This window comes from Zootoca vivipara, chromosome 1 (genome assembly GCF_965207765.1).
Source record: "Zootoca vivipara chromosome 1, rZooViv2.hap1.1, whole genome shotgun sequence".
In the NCBI taxonomy this organism is placed as follows: Eukaryota; Metazoa; Chordata; class Lepidosauria; order Squamata; family Lacertidae; genus Zootoca; species Zootoca vivipara.
Window position 1 is genome coordinate 126,914,268 of NC_142582.1, and position 17,442 is coordinate 126,931,709.

The 17,442-nt window shown below is 45.5% G+C and overlaps 1 protein-coding gene across 1 annotated transcript in view; it reads left to right on the forward strand.

The window, feature by feature from the left end:
- Positions 1-17,442, forward strand: part of SIX4 (SIX homeobox 4) — a 31,125-nt gene that overhangs the window by 2,529 nt on the left and 11,154 nt on the right. The window contains exon 2 of the mRNA XM_035104240.3: positions 13,625-14,334. Within this exon, the coding sequence (XP_034960131.3) occupies positions 13,625-14,334 (710 nt within the window). The remainder of the gene's footprint in view (positions 1-13,624; positions 14,335-17,442) is intronic.

Sequence of the window (17,442 nt, forward strand, 5' to 3'; positions counted from 1 at the left end):
ATCTGCAGACTCCATGCAACCATGGGAAGAAAAGTTTTCTTTCTCCATCTTAACCCTCTGCATAAATAGCACCAGCCTCCTTTCCTAGGTGCCCTCAACAAACCCAACAAACCCAATGCAATCGTCTCCGGATCATCTCCTCTTCTTGTTGTCCAAGGAAACTTTCTCTCCCCTCTCCCATTTTTATTTGACAGCGTTAATCATTTGCCCAGGTTTTATGTGTGGGGGGGGGAAACAGAGAGAGGGAAACTCGAAGCTGGCAGGAGGGCTGTAGTCCCTTCTCCCCACCCCCTCCTTGCACACTCACTCGGGTCTCTTGTTGTGAAACTTGATTCTGCTTTCGGTTCAGATCAGTTTTCCTTTCCCCCACAGGACAGGAAGGGAGGACTCCCCAGGTCCATAATCCCAAGCAGCCCCTTGCCCTCAAAGGCTCCCAGGACAGATCACCACCTAGCTGATCTCCCTTTATTCCTTCCCTTGTTCCCACTGAAAATATACTGGTGTGTGACTTATTCCTAAAATACTGCAGAGGTTTAAGTGTCTGAACCCCCAAAGCCTGCTCTCTCTTTTTCTTTCACTAGATCTGGGCCAATGGTTGGGTCAACAGTTGAGGGCTAGGAGACTTAAAATCAGGGCAGATGGGGGGCGGGCTTTGGCTAGTGAGAGGCCACCCCAGAGGTATTCCGCTGGGCCAGCCAGGTGAGCTGACCTGCTTGCCTGCCCAAGGCACATTCCTCCTCCTCCTGTTCCTCCTCTTCTATTTTCTTGCCCTCTTGCTTGCTTGCTTGCTTTCGAGAGGGGCTGGTTGACAGAAGGCAAGAAAAGTGGCTGGGTGGGTTTTTTTCCCCCGTGAAAGGAAAAACACCACCCTCAACGGCCCATCTTCAAGCAAGGACACACCTGTGGTGCTGAGGCAGCTAGATTCTGCCCTTGGAGGACATAACACCAAAGCTACGAATGGCAGGCGAGGAAGGAGGGTGTAAAACCGGGAGGACCAGCTGCAAGAGTCCGGCTTGTGGAAGTTTGGCCAGGCTACAATTCTGGCAAAGCCAGTTGTTTGTTTGTTTGTTCCGTGGGCTGTATCACATGTTATTTATGTGGCTTAAGAAACACACACAAAACACTCCAGGAAATATTTGATGCATGTTGCTTGCAAACATGTGTTTGCTATCGGCAAGTGTGTTGTAGCAGGAACATGAATTCCTGGAGCCTGTTATCAATTTATGCAGTTTGAGGGGGGGGAGGAATCCTCCACTCCCCAATTTCTCCCAGCCCCTTCCCCCAATCAGATCCCTGTTCTTCAGAAGCCTCCATAATATATCCGCAGTCAGCTTACTGGCTTAGCAGGGCTAATTTGTTATAGCACTGAACTGTTTGTGTTCCGTGTATCCTGAAGGCAAACTATATCCCAACCACTATCACCCCAGCTGCCCCCCCCCCAGTCCTGCTCCCCCCCTTGCATGGATAAACTCCAGCATCACAACTAATCTGAATACTATTTTTAATAGAAAAGTGAGTGCAAAATTTAAAACTAATTTAATCCCTTCTGGATCAATGAGGTGCAGAGACGGAGATTAAGTGTGCACAAACCCATAGGATATGCTTCACTGCATAGCAAATATTTATTCCTGGCCCTATAACTGCAACCCTATGGGGAGATGAGGCAGGCAGCAAAGTCATAGAATCATAGAGTTGCAAGGGAGCAGGTGTGAAATATGCTTTCTTTCTTTGCTGATCTAAAATAAAATGTTCATTTGACTTCTTGGGGTGTGTCTAGGGGGCATCTATCTTCCTCAGAAAGCAGGTGTGTCAGGTTAGGTCAAAGGCAGAAGTTCTTTTTGCTTTAAGGACTATTTTTTAAACCTGCGTTAACACTTTTTCATAGTTGCAAGGTATAGAAAACCAGCTCCAGCAAATATTCTTTAATCACTCTGCTTGGTGCAAGTTTAATCAGGAGCCTATCCCAGAGCAGGCCCTTCACACCTCTTCTATCTCATCCCTCCCAAAAGCTCTATACAGTACTGTATATCTTTCTGTTTTTCCCAGGGAGGCATGCTTAATTTTGTCCCATTTTTTTATCCTCACAACAACCCTTTGAGGTAGGTTAGGCTGAAAGAGAATGACTAGCCAAGATTCATCCAGTGAGGGTCATGGCTGAGCAGGGATTTGAACCTGCACGTTCCAGGTCAGACACTGTAACTGCAACACTACACCTGCTCTCTTGCAGAAATCTGATGTTGTGTCCCTTTGCCTGCGTTAAGACTTGACTGCTTTTCAGCTTTTAGCAATATTGGTTATTGTGATGAGTCTGCCTGGAGAGCAATTGTCATCTCTTTCCCTAGCTATCTTCTTTTTTGGCGGCAGAAAGTGGGGGCCACTAAACATACAAATTGCATACAAATTTATTCTCTTGTAGCTGCGTTAATCAGTGCTTACATTTAATTCTTTTTTTTGCCATCACTTGAATCCTTTCCAGTAATGGTTTGTTTTGCAGATGAGTAAGATGCATGGCCTGTAACATCCTCTTAGTTCAGACCACAAGCATTGTAGAAATGAGAGTGTTCGAAAAATAAACAACTCGGCTCCTTTGCTTATTTGCAGGGATGTGTGATCATCCCCCCTCCAAACCCCTCTGAAACTTCACAGCTGTAATAACCTTGGGGTGCTTACTCCTTTCATTTCCCCAGTGGGCTGTTCCTTTCCTCCCATTGGGAAGTGCCAAGGAATTGAGGACATCTGACACATTTTGGCCATGCTGCCACAGTGGTGATAAATCCATCAGTTCAAAGAGCTTTTAACAGGCTGCTGTTGTGTCTGAGACCAGCCAGTGACTTTTGGGGCAACTCTGATGTTCTGGATATTGCCTAGTTGGCCATGTCTTGAAGTCTCGTCTTCCAGGTGTCATATTAAAGGCTTCTCTACTTGTCGTTTTCCTTACATGGGGGAAATGGCATCGCTTGGTGGTAGAACACCTGGTTTGCACGCCGAAAGTCCCATGTTCACTCCTCCCAGGTAAGGGTGGGAAGGACTCTTACCTGAAAGCCCTTCTGTGAGCAGGCACATCATCTTAAAAACAAAACCAAATATGCTTCTTGCTTCAGAATTCTTTCCTCCTGCCTAATAGACAGATCAGCTCATGTAATGGATGATTTAGCTGAAATTTTAGGTTGGACCAGATGAACCACTGTGCCCTTTCCAACTCCACAATTCTGTGATTCTATAACCCAGTGTTTCCCAACCTTGTGCCTCCAGCTGTTTTCGGACTACAATTGCCATCATTCCTGACCACTGGTCTTGATAGCTAGGAATGATGGGAGTTGTAGTCCCAAAACATCTGGAGGCACAAGGTTGGGAAACACTGCTATAACCCACTAAAACAGGCGTGATAATTATTTAAGCAAGATATTGCTCTGTTTACTTAATTTATTTCATTAACAAGTCTCTTCCTATGAAACATCTCAAAGCAATTAGCTAGTTAGACACACACACACAAAAAAACCTTCATTGTTATATTGTCTTTTAAAAACGTTTCTTGTGCTGGGATACTGTGAAGAGCTGGTTATAAAAGCAGCGTTCTGAATTCATTTTGTGCCTGCCTATTGGCCAGTTGCGACCAAGTGAAGATGCCCGGGTGCCAGGACGACGCCTGACGTCTCCACCACCTGGAGGTGCATGCCTGGGGATCATTGGATCTTGACTGTTTTCACACACTAACAAAGCATCCTGTAGAATTCTCTCCGTTATCTTTTATCTGCACAATCGGAATGAATTTCAGGAGCCAAAAAGTCAAATTGAAAAATACAACTTTCGACCCATCTGGCCCCCAAATGGCAGCTGGGCCATTTTGACAACTTTAACTCCGGTTAAAGGAGTCATTTGGCACCTAGCTTCTATATCTTGAGTTTCTAACACTGTCAATAAATAGTTAGCGTTTTAGGCCTCAGGCAGACGTGTAGAGAAAGAGACGGTAAATTAGCCACCTAACGTGTGATTCGTGCCATGCATAATTAATTTGCGAGATTTGCTGCCGTAAGAATTGAAGGCCACTGTCCTGCTTATTTGAAATATTGATAGTCTGCCTTTCACATCCTGTCAGGGCAGGCTCCAAATGTAATAAGCCACCATAAAGCTTAATAAAATACTAAGCCCATCATAAGAACGCTAAAATCAAATGCTCAAAGTTGAAACAGCACCTGTTCAAACGGTTGCACTATAAAACCCATTATGCAAAAGCAATTTTAAACAGTGATGGGACTTGGCGGGCATCACTTTGTAGCAGAGTTTCACAGGCATGGGGCCATAGCTGAGAAGGCCCTTTCCCCCTCTGTACCTCCAAGTCTAATTGACCTTGAAGGCAGGCACACTAGCCAGGCCTTGGAAGGTGACTTCAAGGTGCAAGTAGGTCATCTTTGGAATGCTCTCCCCTGTTGAGTTGCGCCTGGGCCTCAAGAATCCTCCAGATAATTCCAGAATATTCTGAATGTCATGGCGTGCAGTTCACGAGGCCGTAGCATGTTACGAACCAGGTTACCCAATACTGGTTTCTGAGCGCTAAGTCTGAACAAGGGCTAGTGGAAACGGGTTATTAGCCTGTCGGCAGTGCCCTCCAAAGCAGGGTAAAGCTGCATTTCTTTATTTTTTGCAAACGTGATATTGGCAGTCAGGAGGCATCCGCGTCTTCATTTTTAATGGAGTTGCAGGCTTATTCAAAAGTAAGGTGCTGGAACGTGTACAAGTCTGTCTTTCCTTCCGCTATCCTAAGTAGAAAATGGCTAGTGTGTGTTTACTTTAAGCCATTTTTCTGTAAAGCCTTTAAAGCCCTATACGGCCTAGGACCCTCGTACCTATGGGACCGCTTCTCCTGGTATGCCCCACAGAGGACCTTAAGGTCTACAAATAGTACAGTCATACCTCTGGATACGAATGCTGCGGGTTGCGTACAACACGGGTTACGTACGCGCCGAACCCGGAAGTAACGGAACAGGTTCGGCGGTTCACGCATGCGCAGAAGTGTCAAATGACGTCATGCGCAGAAGCGCCGAATTGCAACCCACACGTACACAGAAGCGCTGACGCGGTTTGCGTACTACTCTGGATGCGAACGGGGCTCCGGAACGGATCCCATTCGCATCCAGAGGTACCACTGTAACACCTTGGAGATCCTGGGCCTCAGAGAGATTAGGCTGGCTTCAACCAGAGCCAGGGCCTTTTCGCCCCCGGCCCCAGCCTGGTGGAATGCTCTCTCACAAGAGATCAGGGCCCTGCGGGATTTGATATCTTTCCGCAGGTCCTGCAAGACGGAGTTGTTCCGCCGGGCCTTTGGTCAGGGCTCAGCCTGACTCCCTTTCCCTTTTTGTATAAGAGCTAGAATGAAAGTGGCTTCTCTGCATTCTCACAGGCCTATCCACATAAGATCAGCATACACAGTTGGGCCTGATAAGCATTTACTGTTCCCAACCCAAATCCTGCAGAAAGCCATCTCATTCAGATTTAGGGTTGCCAGACTCAATAGAGGACAGGACTTCTGTGCCTTTAATTGCCCTGCTCTCTGTTGAGTCTGGAAACCTTAAAGAGAAACCAGCAGAAACCAGGGAACCACCTGGGATGAACAAAGACATTGGATTCTTATCTCATTATGCATGATCAAGCTTTCTTTAGCACCTCAGCCCTTGCTCCCCCCCCCCCCCCTGCAGGACCAATTGCAGTCATCCTCAGTCGTTAACAGCCATCAACAGGTTTTTTCTGTTTCAAGAGTATCTGACGGAAGTGTGCATGCACATGAAAGCTCATACCAAAATAAAAACTTAGTTGGTCTTTAAGGTGCTACTGAAGGAATTTTTTTATTTTGCAGCACACCCTTTGTTTAATTTCCAAGCAAAGGGTCTGCTGGTTTCTCTTTAAGGTTTCCAGACTCAAAAGAGAGCAGGGCAATTAAAGGCACAGAAGTCCTGTCCTCTATTGAGTCTGGCAACCCGATTCAGATTTTAATTTTATCGTGACTTGTTTTTAAGAGGTGATTTAATTATTGTTTGATTTTATATCAATATTTATATGTTAGCCGCCCTGAGCCCAGTCTCGGCCAGGTGGCGCACATGCATGCAAAAGGTCTCATGTTTATCCCACAGCATCTCCAGTTGAGAAGGATGTCAGGAAACAGGTGATGTGGAAGATATATGCTGAGGAGCCACTTGTCAGTCAGGGCAGGCAGTTCTAGAATAGCGACAGGCGCATTGTTTGCTCTGGCAAGGCAGCTTACTACATCCAGCGCTGAGGGCCTTCTGGCAGTTCCCTCCCTGCAAGAAGTGAGGTTACAGGGAACCAGGCAGAGGGCCTTCTCGGTGGTGGCACCCGCCCTGTAGAACACCCTCCCATCAGATGTCAAGGAAATAAACAACTCTGTGACTTTTAGAAGACATCTGAAGGCAGCCCTGTTTAGGGAAGTTTTTAATGTTTGCTTCTATTTTTATTATTCTGTTGGAAGCCACCCAGAGTGGCTAGGGAAACCCAGCCAGATGGGTGGGATATAAATTTATTATTATTATTATTATTATTATTATTATTATTATTATTATTATTACGTACCTTTGGTCTGAACTCAAGAGTAACCCTATTGAAATTAACTGGCATGGCTAACTTACGGATATGTGGCTGGTGACCTCATTGTGTTGTTCTAGCCATCTTCTGAAAGCATCTTTATTTTGGCAACCTTACCCAGGCATACAATTAGTCGTCTATTTCATCATTAAACTAATTTTTATCTGTGTTCTAATGATAATTATTTTATGTACACTTGTTCTTGCTGATTTCCTGGATTTTACATGTGTTTCGTCTACAGTTTTGTTATATGCAGCCACTTAGCTATCTGATTTCATAAAGATTTTGACATTCATGCAAGTACATTGATTTCAGTGGGTCTACCGTGAGTAGAGCAGAATGGGATGCAACCCAAGTGCCCCTATTTTGGGGGGACAGTCCCAGATTTACAGAAGTCGTCACAGTTTCTGATTTGATCCCAGAATGTCCCCACTTTTTCTTAGGACGTCCCTATTTTCATTGTAGAAATGTTGGGAGGGTATTAAGTTAAGTTATGTGACCCCCAAGAAAGGAGATAAGTAACTATTCAACCTTTAGAAGACATCTGAAGGCAGCCTTGTTTAGGGATGTTTAAAAAAGATGTTTAATGTATTTATTATGTTTGTGGCTGGGGCAACACAGTCAGATGGGCAGGGTATAAATAATAAAATTATTATTATTATCATAGAATAGGATGTCCCTATTTTCATCAGAAAAATGTTGGAAGGTATGGTGTTTATGAATCCTGGAACAGCAGGACCTCCTCTGACTTATGTTGCAGCATAGCGGGTAGGGGCATAGCTGCCAAGTCTCCCGTAGTCCCCGGGAAACCCCTGTTTTTCCAGCTGCCCCCAGCCGAAAAAATGGATTTTTTTTGTTTTTCCCCGGTTTATTCTGGTGCGGCAGCCATTTTGGAACAGGGCAGAGCAGCATCAAAAGTCGCTTCTGAGCATGCTCCGCCCAGTTCCAAAATGGCGGCAGCGCTACTTCCGGCCTGCTGCTTCCGGTCCAGTCCCTTATTTCTCAGGCCGGAACTTGGCAGGTATGGGCAGGGGGGGGGGCTGTTATTGTGAGAAACCTCAATACAGTACACATGCAGAGCTTTAGGTTGTGACCAGCTGTTTTTTAGGACAGTGCCTTAGCTTGGGAGGTACTTGCTATAGGCTGGAAAATAAATTGTCCAAGGATTCCCAGATCTCAGAGTAACTTCAGCTGATGCAGAATTCAGTGGCCAAGACGGTCTGAGCATATTACACCGATCCTGGTCTGACTGCACCGGCTACCAATTAAGTTTCCCGGCCCAATTCCAAGTGCTGGTTTTGACCTATAAAGCCTTAAACGGCTCAGGATTCAGTACCTCAAGGACCGCCCCTTTCCATATGAACCTACCCAGACCCTAAGATAGACTTCTGAGGCCCTCCTTTGTGTGCCGCCTCCTCGAGATGTCCGGAGGCTGGCAACATGAGAACAGGGCCTTCTCTACAGTGGCTCCCCGTCTGCGGAATGCTCTCCCCAGAGAAGTTCACCTGGCACCTTCATTATACACCTTTAGGCGCCAGGCAAAAACCTTCCTTTTTCACGAGGCCTTTGGTTGATTTGATTGACATCCCTTTTAAAATGTAGGGGCATAGCTGCCAAGTTATCCCTTTTTTAAAGGGATTTCCCCTTATGCTGAATAGGCTTCCTTGCGAGAAAAGGGAAAACTTGGCAGCTATGTGTAGGGGTTTGGGGGGGGAGGAGGTTATTGGCTTGTTGTTTTTATTTTGATTGTGCATTTTGTGGTTTTACATTTTTATTCTATTCTGTGAACCGCCCTGAGATCTCCGGGTATAGGGCAGTATATAAATTCAATTAATAACAATAACAATAATGACAACAACTTCAGAACCCAAACCAAAGCACAGGAAGCAGGAAGTGCAAGTGTCTCATTCTTTTATCTGTTCTTATTTTCTTTAATTCCTCTAAAATTTCAGTGTCCGGAATAGATTTTTCACGTCTTACCCAGGTGGGGTGAGACAGGTCTAGGGTTGCCAGACTCAATAGAGGGCAGGACTTCTGTGCCTTTAATTGCCCTGCTCTCTTTTGAGTCTGGAAACCTTGAAGAGAAACCAGCAGACCCTTTGTTTAATTTCCAAGCAAAGGGTCTGCTGGTTTCTCTTTAAGGTTTCCAGACTCAAAAGAGAGCAGGGCAATTAAAGGCACAGAAGTCCGGTCCACTATTGAGTCTGGCAACCCTAGACTCAGCCTGGTGACCTCCAGCTGTCTTGGACTACAACTCCCATCATTCCCGCTCAGCACACTGATGGGAGTTGTAGTCCAAAACAACTGGGGGCTGATGGGAGTTGTAGTGACAGCCGGAGATCACCTGGTTGGCGAATACTACTTGTAAGTAAACTATGAAGGGGGATCAAAAATGACTGTAAGTCAGTGCAGAAGCATACATGCATGTGTGCCTGGACACATAAAGACTGCTACATGGGTTGGCGTTCCCAATACATTTCAGTATTAAGGGTAAAATGATACGATCGAAATGTGTTTGGATGATCAATCTTTGCAGCTCTTCTCCTCCCTTCGTACAGACCTGCCTCAGCCTGATGGTTGAAGCTGATTCTAACTGGCTGAATTGTTTTCATAATGCACCTACTAGCCCAAAAACTCTGGATGCAAGCCAACCGAGTTTAATAGTTTTCAAGGGCCCATTGATCCCAAAGGAAGAATTAGGCATTGGACTCCCATCTCACCCATTGAAATCAATGGGGTTTGAAAAGTACTGAAATTGGGCTCGGCTGTGCCTTAAATAATTAAAATGCCCACCATAAATAATGCAAGAATTTAAATAGGATAAATGGCACGGGGTTAAGTGAGAACCTTCTTGTATATTTAGATGCATGTATTCAAAAATCGATAACAAATACTAATAAAAATAACTTATTATTTTTTAAAAAGAAAGAAAGAAAGATTATGTGTGACTTGGAAATCATGTGGGACTAGATTGCCATAGCTTTAAAGACATTCTTTTCCTTGAGAACAAATATTTGTACAGTATAGCTTCCAATTTTTGCTCAGAAGCGGCTTGCATTTTTCTGCATGGTAGCAAGTTCAGATAGCCGAAAATGTGCCATCATTTTCTAGTAAAGAAAGACTCTGAAAGTAGTAGTAGAAGGATTAGAAAGATGATTTTAAGAGAAGTGATATATTGGTCAATTATTTTTTAAAAAAAAAATCAGCGGTGGGAGAAAAAGAAGTTATATACAGTGGGTGAGAAGGAATGATAGCCAACTTTGAGAAAGAATTACAGGAGTGTATGTCGTCCATAATTTTATCATTCCAAAAGTTGATGACAAGGCGCATCTTTCTATGAATTTATAATGTTGGTTCTTTGTTGCCCTACTTTGGTAAGTTACCAGAAAGCCATTTGTCTTTTCCAAATTAAACTTGGGGAAGGGCTTCAGCCAGGGTTAGAAATGGAGATATACAAGCTAGGTCTTTTAAACAAAGGTTACAGTCGCCAGAGCATTACGTCTAGTTGCCATTTTGGGTTAAGACGGCTCTAAAGTGTTATTTTTCAAATGATGGACTGACTGTGATTGATTATCAGTTAAACACGTGGCTAGTTCGGATGATAACCTAAAATAGATTAAGAGAATTAAAAAAAAATGTCCAGTAGCACCTTAGAGACCAACTACGTTTGTTCTTGGTATCAAGAAGTGTGTGCATGCACACGAAAGCTTATACCCAGAAGAAATATAGTTGGTCTCTAAGGGGCTACTGGACATTTATTTCATTTTTATTTATTTATTTCAACTGCGCCAAGCTAACACAGCTACCACCTGAATCTAGATCAAGAGATTTGAGAATTTAAAGAAGAAAAGTCTCTTGATCCAGGGACAGCACACATATATATTGGGTGACTGGAGTGTGGTGGAGTCTCCTTCTTTGGAGGTCTTTAAGCAGAGGCTTGACAGGCATATGTCAAGTATGCTTTGATGGTGTTTCCTGCTTGGCAGGGGGTTGGACTGGATGGCCCTTGTGGTCTCCTCCAACTCTATGATTCTATGACTGCTCCTGCTTAGGCTGCACAGAAAAAGCATTTTGGTTCCTCAAATTCATTCTGATGGTGCGGATAAAAGGTAATAGATAGAATTCTACAGGGTGGGGTAGTAGTGTGTGAGAACAGGCAAGACCCAAGGATCCCCAGGCATGCACCTCCAGATGATGGAGATGTTAGGCGCCATCCAAGCATCTTCGCTTGGTTGCAAGTGGCCGGTAAAGGTAAAAGGGCCCCCTGAGCAGGTGCAAAATGCTGGCTGCAGCTTAGTAGCAGAGCATCTGGGTTGCATTCAAAAGGTGCCAGGTTCAGTTCCTAGCATATTCAGGTAGGGCCGGGAGAGAGAACCCTATCCGGAATCCTGGAGAGCTGCTTTGTCCAAACTTTTTTCAAAGGGTGCCATATTTATTGAAGTGAAGGGCCGTGAGGGCCAACCAAAAAGGATTGAAGTTGTTGAGCTTTTTTTAGGATTGAAGTTGCTGAGGTTTTTTTTTTTAGGATTTTGCCCCAGGAAATAAACTGCCACAGGGGCCGGGTTAAACCGACCGGTTAGCTCCCCAAAACGGACTTTGGACATGCCTGGTGCTTTAAACTGTCTATATGAAGCAGCGAATCTAATGCAAACCTCAATTTTCAGCACCTTGAAAGCAAAAAAGCATTTGCTGGCAAATGTAAATGTGCATCAAATCTAACACGCACCCTCATTTTCGCGACATCGCATTTGAGTAAATACGGTAAAGGTAAAGGGACCCCTGACCATTAGGTCCAGTCGTGACCGACTCTGGGGTTGCGGTGCTCATCTTGCGATATTGGCCGAGGGAGCCGGTGTACAGCTTCCAGGTCATGTGGCCAGCATGACAAAGCCGCCTCTGGCGAACCAGAGCAGCGCACGGAAACGCCGTTTACCTTCCCGCTGTAGCGGTACCTATTTATCTATTTGCACTTTGACATGCTTTCGAACTGCTAGGTGTGCAGGAGCTGGGACCGAGCAACGGGAGCTCACCCCATTGCGGGCATTCGAACCGCCGACCTTCTGATCGGCAAGCCCTAGTCTCAGTGGTTTAACCCACAGCTCCACCCGCGTCCCACGCCATAAATAAGGTAGTTTTGTATAAATTCTTGCAACGGGGGTTCTAAGGAAAGGTCGAAAAATTAATCTTGATAACATTTTGGCTGCATGAGTGTGCGTGCACTCCTCTATGTATAGGGTTGCCTAATACCACACTCAATAGCAGACAAGATGCCAAGAACACATTGTTCCCCCTGGCATGTCTCCAAATGGCTGCAAATAGCTGGGCGTCCCCCACATTTGTGCCTCTCTTGAGGGCACTTTAGCAGGAGGCAGGGAGGCTGGCCTGAGGCTACATCTTTCCTTTTGATTCCTTTTGCAATAAACATGTTAGACTGCCCTGGAAATAGGAGCCTGAGAGGACATTTGCCTCTTCTCTGTGCTTGAGGAAATGGAAATATATATATAAAAATAAAAATATAGTCCAGTAGCACCTTAAGAGACCAACTAAGTTTGTCATTGGTATGAGCTTTCGTGTGCATGCACACTTCTTCAGATACACTGAAACAGAAGTCACCCGACCCTTATATATAGTGAGAGGATGGGGTGGGGTTTTTCTCAGGAGGGCAGTAGGAGATGGGTGATTGACTCAATGGGTATGGTAATTGTTGTTGTTTTTGTTGTTGTTGTTGACAACTGTTAACGACTGCAATTAGTCCTACAGGAAAAAGCAAGGGGTAGTATGCAGGTGATTAGCATACGTAATGAGACAGGAATCTAGTATCTCTATTAAGACCAGGTCTCTGGGAAAGAATCCTAAAGGCCATATAGGAAGGCTTTGGGGGCCGCTTTCAACCCATGGGCCTGAACCATGGGGTTCTCCTCCCTGTGCTAGGTACTAATCGTGTCAGCCATGCACTAGATCACGGGTAGAGTTCTTCTTGCGGGTTTCCCATAGGCATCTGGTTGGCCCCTGTGAGAGCAGGATCCTGGCCTGTTGAGATGCCAACGTTGACTTGTTTAATTAGAGAGGAATCATTACTGGCATATATTTTTTTGGTAAGGATTGCAAACTTCTTATGGACTTCCTGCATGAAAGAGACAATTAACTTGTAATATCTGGATTTGAAGATTTTAAAAAAAAGTGGTAGATAGAATGATTGGATGAGTGAATATTTAGCTGCAGGACAGAGAACCGAAAGTGTTTTTTTTCCTTTATCATTTTCTCTATTTTTCCTTTTCTTCTTTCTGTTTTTGTTCTTTTTTTAGATTAAGTATCTGTCTTATTTCCATGTACTGTATTATAGAAAGAGACTTAGTAATAGGTGTGAATTTTTGTATATGTTTGAATAAGTATCAATAATAATTTGTTGTTTGTTGTTGTTGTTGTTGTTCTTCTTCTTCTTCTTCCTTCTTCTTCTTCTTCTTCTTCTTCTTCTTCTTCTTCTTCTTCTTCTTCTTCTTCTTCTTCCTCCTCCTCCTCCTCCTCCTCCTCCTCCTCCTCCTCCTCTTCCTCTTCCTATCAGCAACAACAAGATGGGCCATTGGCCTGACCCAGCAGAGTTCTTATCCTGGGCTGTACCATTTCAGGTGACAGGTGAGAGAGCTGTGTGTCTGCTCTCCTTTAAACCTCAAGACAAAAAGCAGTTCTCTCTACAGTAGTACCTCCGGTTATGTAACCCTCTGGTTACATAAACTTCGGGATGGGATGCGAAAGTGGCAAACCTGGAAGTATTTTACCAGGTTTTGCCGCATTCGCAGAAGCGGTCCTCAGGTTGTGGATACCTTGGGATCTGACCGGACCTCCAGAATGGATCCTGTCCGCAACCAGAAGTACCACTGTATATGGAAAATGTGCGTCTTCATCTCATCTTTCCCATCACATGCTAGTTTTCTGTGCACAGGGAGGCTCTCCCTCCCCCAGAACGAGGCATCGTTCGAATCAAATTGGAGGCACCATGTGAACTCACTGCTCTTTCTCTCTTGCCTTGCAGCGAGTCGGATGGCAACCCCAGCACGGAAGATGAGTCCAGCAAGGGGCAAGAGGACTTGTCTCCCCACCCGCTTGCCAGCGCCTCTGACGGAAGTGCCACCTTGAACCTTCCTGGCCACTTGGAGCCCGTCTACATGCAGCAGCTTGGAAACTCCAAAATATCTCTAAGCTCCCCGGGGGTTTTGTTGAACGGGAACTTGGTGCCGGCCAACCCGTCCCCCGTTTTCCTCAATGGCACCTCTTTCATCCAGGGGCCCAACGGGGTCCTCCTCAACGGGCTCAACGTGGGCGCCACCTCGCAAGCGGTGCAGTTGAATCCGCCCAAAACGTCTCCGAGCGCTTTGAGCAATGGCATGCCCTTGGCCGACATGCTGGCCTCTTCGTCGGAAGATGTGAAAGACTTCAAAATCCTCCAGACTTCCATGTCCAATTCCGCAGCCCCGTCGACGACAACGACGACAGCATACAGCCCCAGTTCTGCCCCTTTCTCAGGTCTGATACCGAGCCTTGAGGTGAAGAGGGAAGAAAGCGAAGAAGCCATCGCCTCGCAAGACGGCAGCTCCGTTGTGACCTTCACAGGCCCTGTCCAAATAAACCAATATGGCGTCGTCCAGATTCCCAATTCGGCAACAAACGGAGGCCAGCTCCTCAACGGGGGCATCAGTTTTTCGCCGGTCCAGCTCCCTCCTGTGTCAACAGCAACTTCCCAAGGTAGGTTTTTCTCTCTCTCTTCAATTTGCTACGGGGTTCGGAAAGCTGAGCCTCTTGCATATTTTCGTAGCTGTGCTTCATACGTCAGATTTCGCCCTCCTGCTCCCCTCCAGGACCGCAACCCCCATCAGCCCCTGCCAGCACGGCCATGATGTCTATGGCCGTGCTTGCCGAGGCTGATGGGAGTTGTAGGCCAAAACACCAGGTGGGTGAAAGCTCCTGTATGGAATGCATAAGTGGGTGTACACAGAAGGAATTTTCTGCAAAGAGAAGGTCATTTGATCATGTGGATTGTGGCAGTTTTTGACAGTCCTCTCTGGGCCACCTTGCATGCTGTCCCCGAGCCTCCCCCAAAAATGGCTCCTGGGGGTTGAGTCTTCTGGAGCAGAATGGCTTAAGGTGGTGAAATGGGAGGCTGAAACAGAGGGGGGGGTTACTAGAAAATTGAAGAAACCCACCCTCCTCATGTGTGGCTTATTCTCATTGAGGATCCCTCCCCCCACTCAAGTTTCACATGCATCCAATAAAGAAATGAGCTACACACCATCTAAATCAGATGGATAACAATGTCTAGGGTGCCTTTGGTTGAAATTTAAAGCACTTAAACAATGTTGAATCAGAGGGAAGCAACCATTTTCTCCCACAGTTTTCTAAAATGTGCATCTGTTCAAATATGTCTCTTGAAATAGCGAAGCAATATTAGTTTCGTGTGTGTGTGTTTATTTTATTTTATTTTAGTTATCCAGCTCTGTCAGTCCTGTAAAAGTGGCTAGCATACATAAAAAGGAGTGGAAAGTAAATTCCCAAGTTGGGGAGCCAACACTGAGAAGGCTCTCTCACAGATCCCTACCTGCATTGCAGCTGAAGGGAGAGGGCATGTGAAGAAAGTTCTCTGGGGAATAATAATAATAATAATAATAATAATAATAATAATAATAATAAATTTTATTATTTGCACCCCACCCAACTGACTCATGGCTCATGCATGAGGAGATGGCCATTAAGATAGTCTGGTCCCAAACCATTTAGGACAGAGGTGGCTAAGCTGTGATCATCCAGAAGTTGGACTACAACTCCCATCATCCCTGACCATTGGTCATGTGGACTGGAGCTGATGGGAGTTGTAGTCCAAAGCACCTGGAGGACCTCAGGTTAGCAACCCTTAATACAGGGCTTTAGAAGTCAAAACAAGCATGCTGAATTTGGCTCAGAAATAATAATAGTAATAATAGTAATAATAATTTATTATTTATACCCCGCCCATCTGGCTGGGTTTCCCCAGCCACTCTGGGCGGCTTCCAACAGAAATATTAAAATACACTAATTTCTTAAAGATTAAAAGCTTCCCTAAACAGGGCTCCCAATGGATTGGGAGCCAGCATAGCTGTTTTCAAACTAGTGAGATGTGTCCGTTATTCCCAGGCCCAGTTAATAACCTACCTTGCCATAGTTTCCAAACTCTTTTTTTTTTGTCATTTTTTGCATTTATAAAAGACAACCAAAGTAAGCAGGTCTCAAATGCAAACAGTAAGGTAACCTATATTGGTCAAGTGAGAGCTCATTTTCTGAACTTGGTATATGATCTCCCTGGACTGAATTTTAATTGCATCAAACAACTTGCTGCGAGGAACCAAGGGCTTCAAATCTCCGGTCTCCGTTTTTCTTCTTCTACCCTGGAGGAGATCCTTATAAATAGTTCTCCACTCCACCATCTGGGCTTCTCAAAATACCTCTTTGTTCTTTGCTGAGCTAGAATTTGCATTCCGGTGCCTTCTGCAAAAAGACTAATCTGACTGTGATTCGCATTAAGTTTCTTTGCCTTGCTTCATGATACTGATTCTCTTCCATATTTTAAGAGGTGGATTAAAGAGCCAGGAAAACAGACTTCTTCAATTGTGTTAACCTGCGAGTCATTCGTAACTTTTGGGCAATGCCACAGTTGCTGGATAAAACTGCCTGAGATCCAGTGTGGGGTAGCGGTTAGAGGGTTGGACCAAGGACCCAGGAGACCAGCCATGAAGCTCATTGGATGACTTTGTGCCCGTCACAGTCTCTCAGCCTAACCTGCCTCACAGGGTTGATGCGAGGGGGGAGAATGATAGAATTGTAGAGTTGGAAGGGAACACAATGGTCATCTAGTCCAACCCCCTGCAATGCAGGAAACGTTTGCCCAACGTGGGGCTTGAACCCACAACCCTGAGATTAAGAGCCTGATGTTCTACCGACAGAAAAAATGAATAGTGCCACAGAACCAGAAACTAGATTATTCAGCCTAGCTGGGGCTGATGTGAGTTGCAGTCAAAAACATTGAGATGGTACCAGGTTGGTGAAGGCTGTGGCCAAGGAGGGATTAGCAGCACACCATCATTCTGAAGCTCGTTTTCTCCTAATTCAGATCTTTATAGATATAAACCAGGCGTTTGGATGTGATATCCTGGTCTTGGCAAGGCAGCAAGAATAGCACTCAGATGAGCAACTTGCTCTGACAACGCCTGAGAATGAACAGAAGGCTTCAAGTAGGGGTGGCTAACCTGAGGCCCTGCAGATCTTTCTGGACCACAATTCCCACCACCTCCGGCCATTGGCCATTGGCTGGTGGGAGCTGTACTGCAGCAGCATCTTTTGGGCCACGGATTAGCCATTCTTGGTTTAAAGGGGCAGGCCTTTCTTTGGCTTGGAGCTTAGCACTCGTCTGTTAAATCCCTCTGGGTGCAGAGTGGGGGGAGATTGTAGGTTGTGGCTTCAGGTGTGGGTTCGAACAGTCACTCCCCCCCCCCCAAATCCATGTGGGAACTTCAACCTTCTTCATTCCAGCAGCTCTTGGGGTGATATGCACCTCTGTTCTCAATCATAGGAGCCAACTCTCCTAGGGCTCAAGGTCCCTTTGCCCCCCATAAAATATTTGAGTGGCTAGGCCTCCCCAAACCTGATGAGTATTGCCTTTCAGATGGTGGGCATGTGATTCATCATGTGGGGTGGGGCTTACCTCCCTCCCCCCATATTTTTTCAAGTTGGCACCCTGCTCTCTATCCACTCATTTTTGTCTCTCTGACCGAGTTTGGACCTAAGGAAGCCATACTTTCCTGCTATGTGAATGAGTTCGGGCCT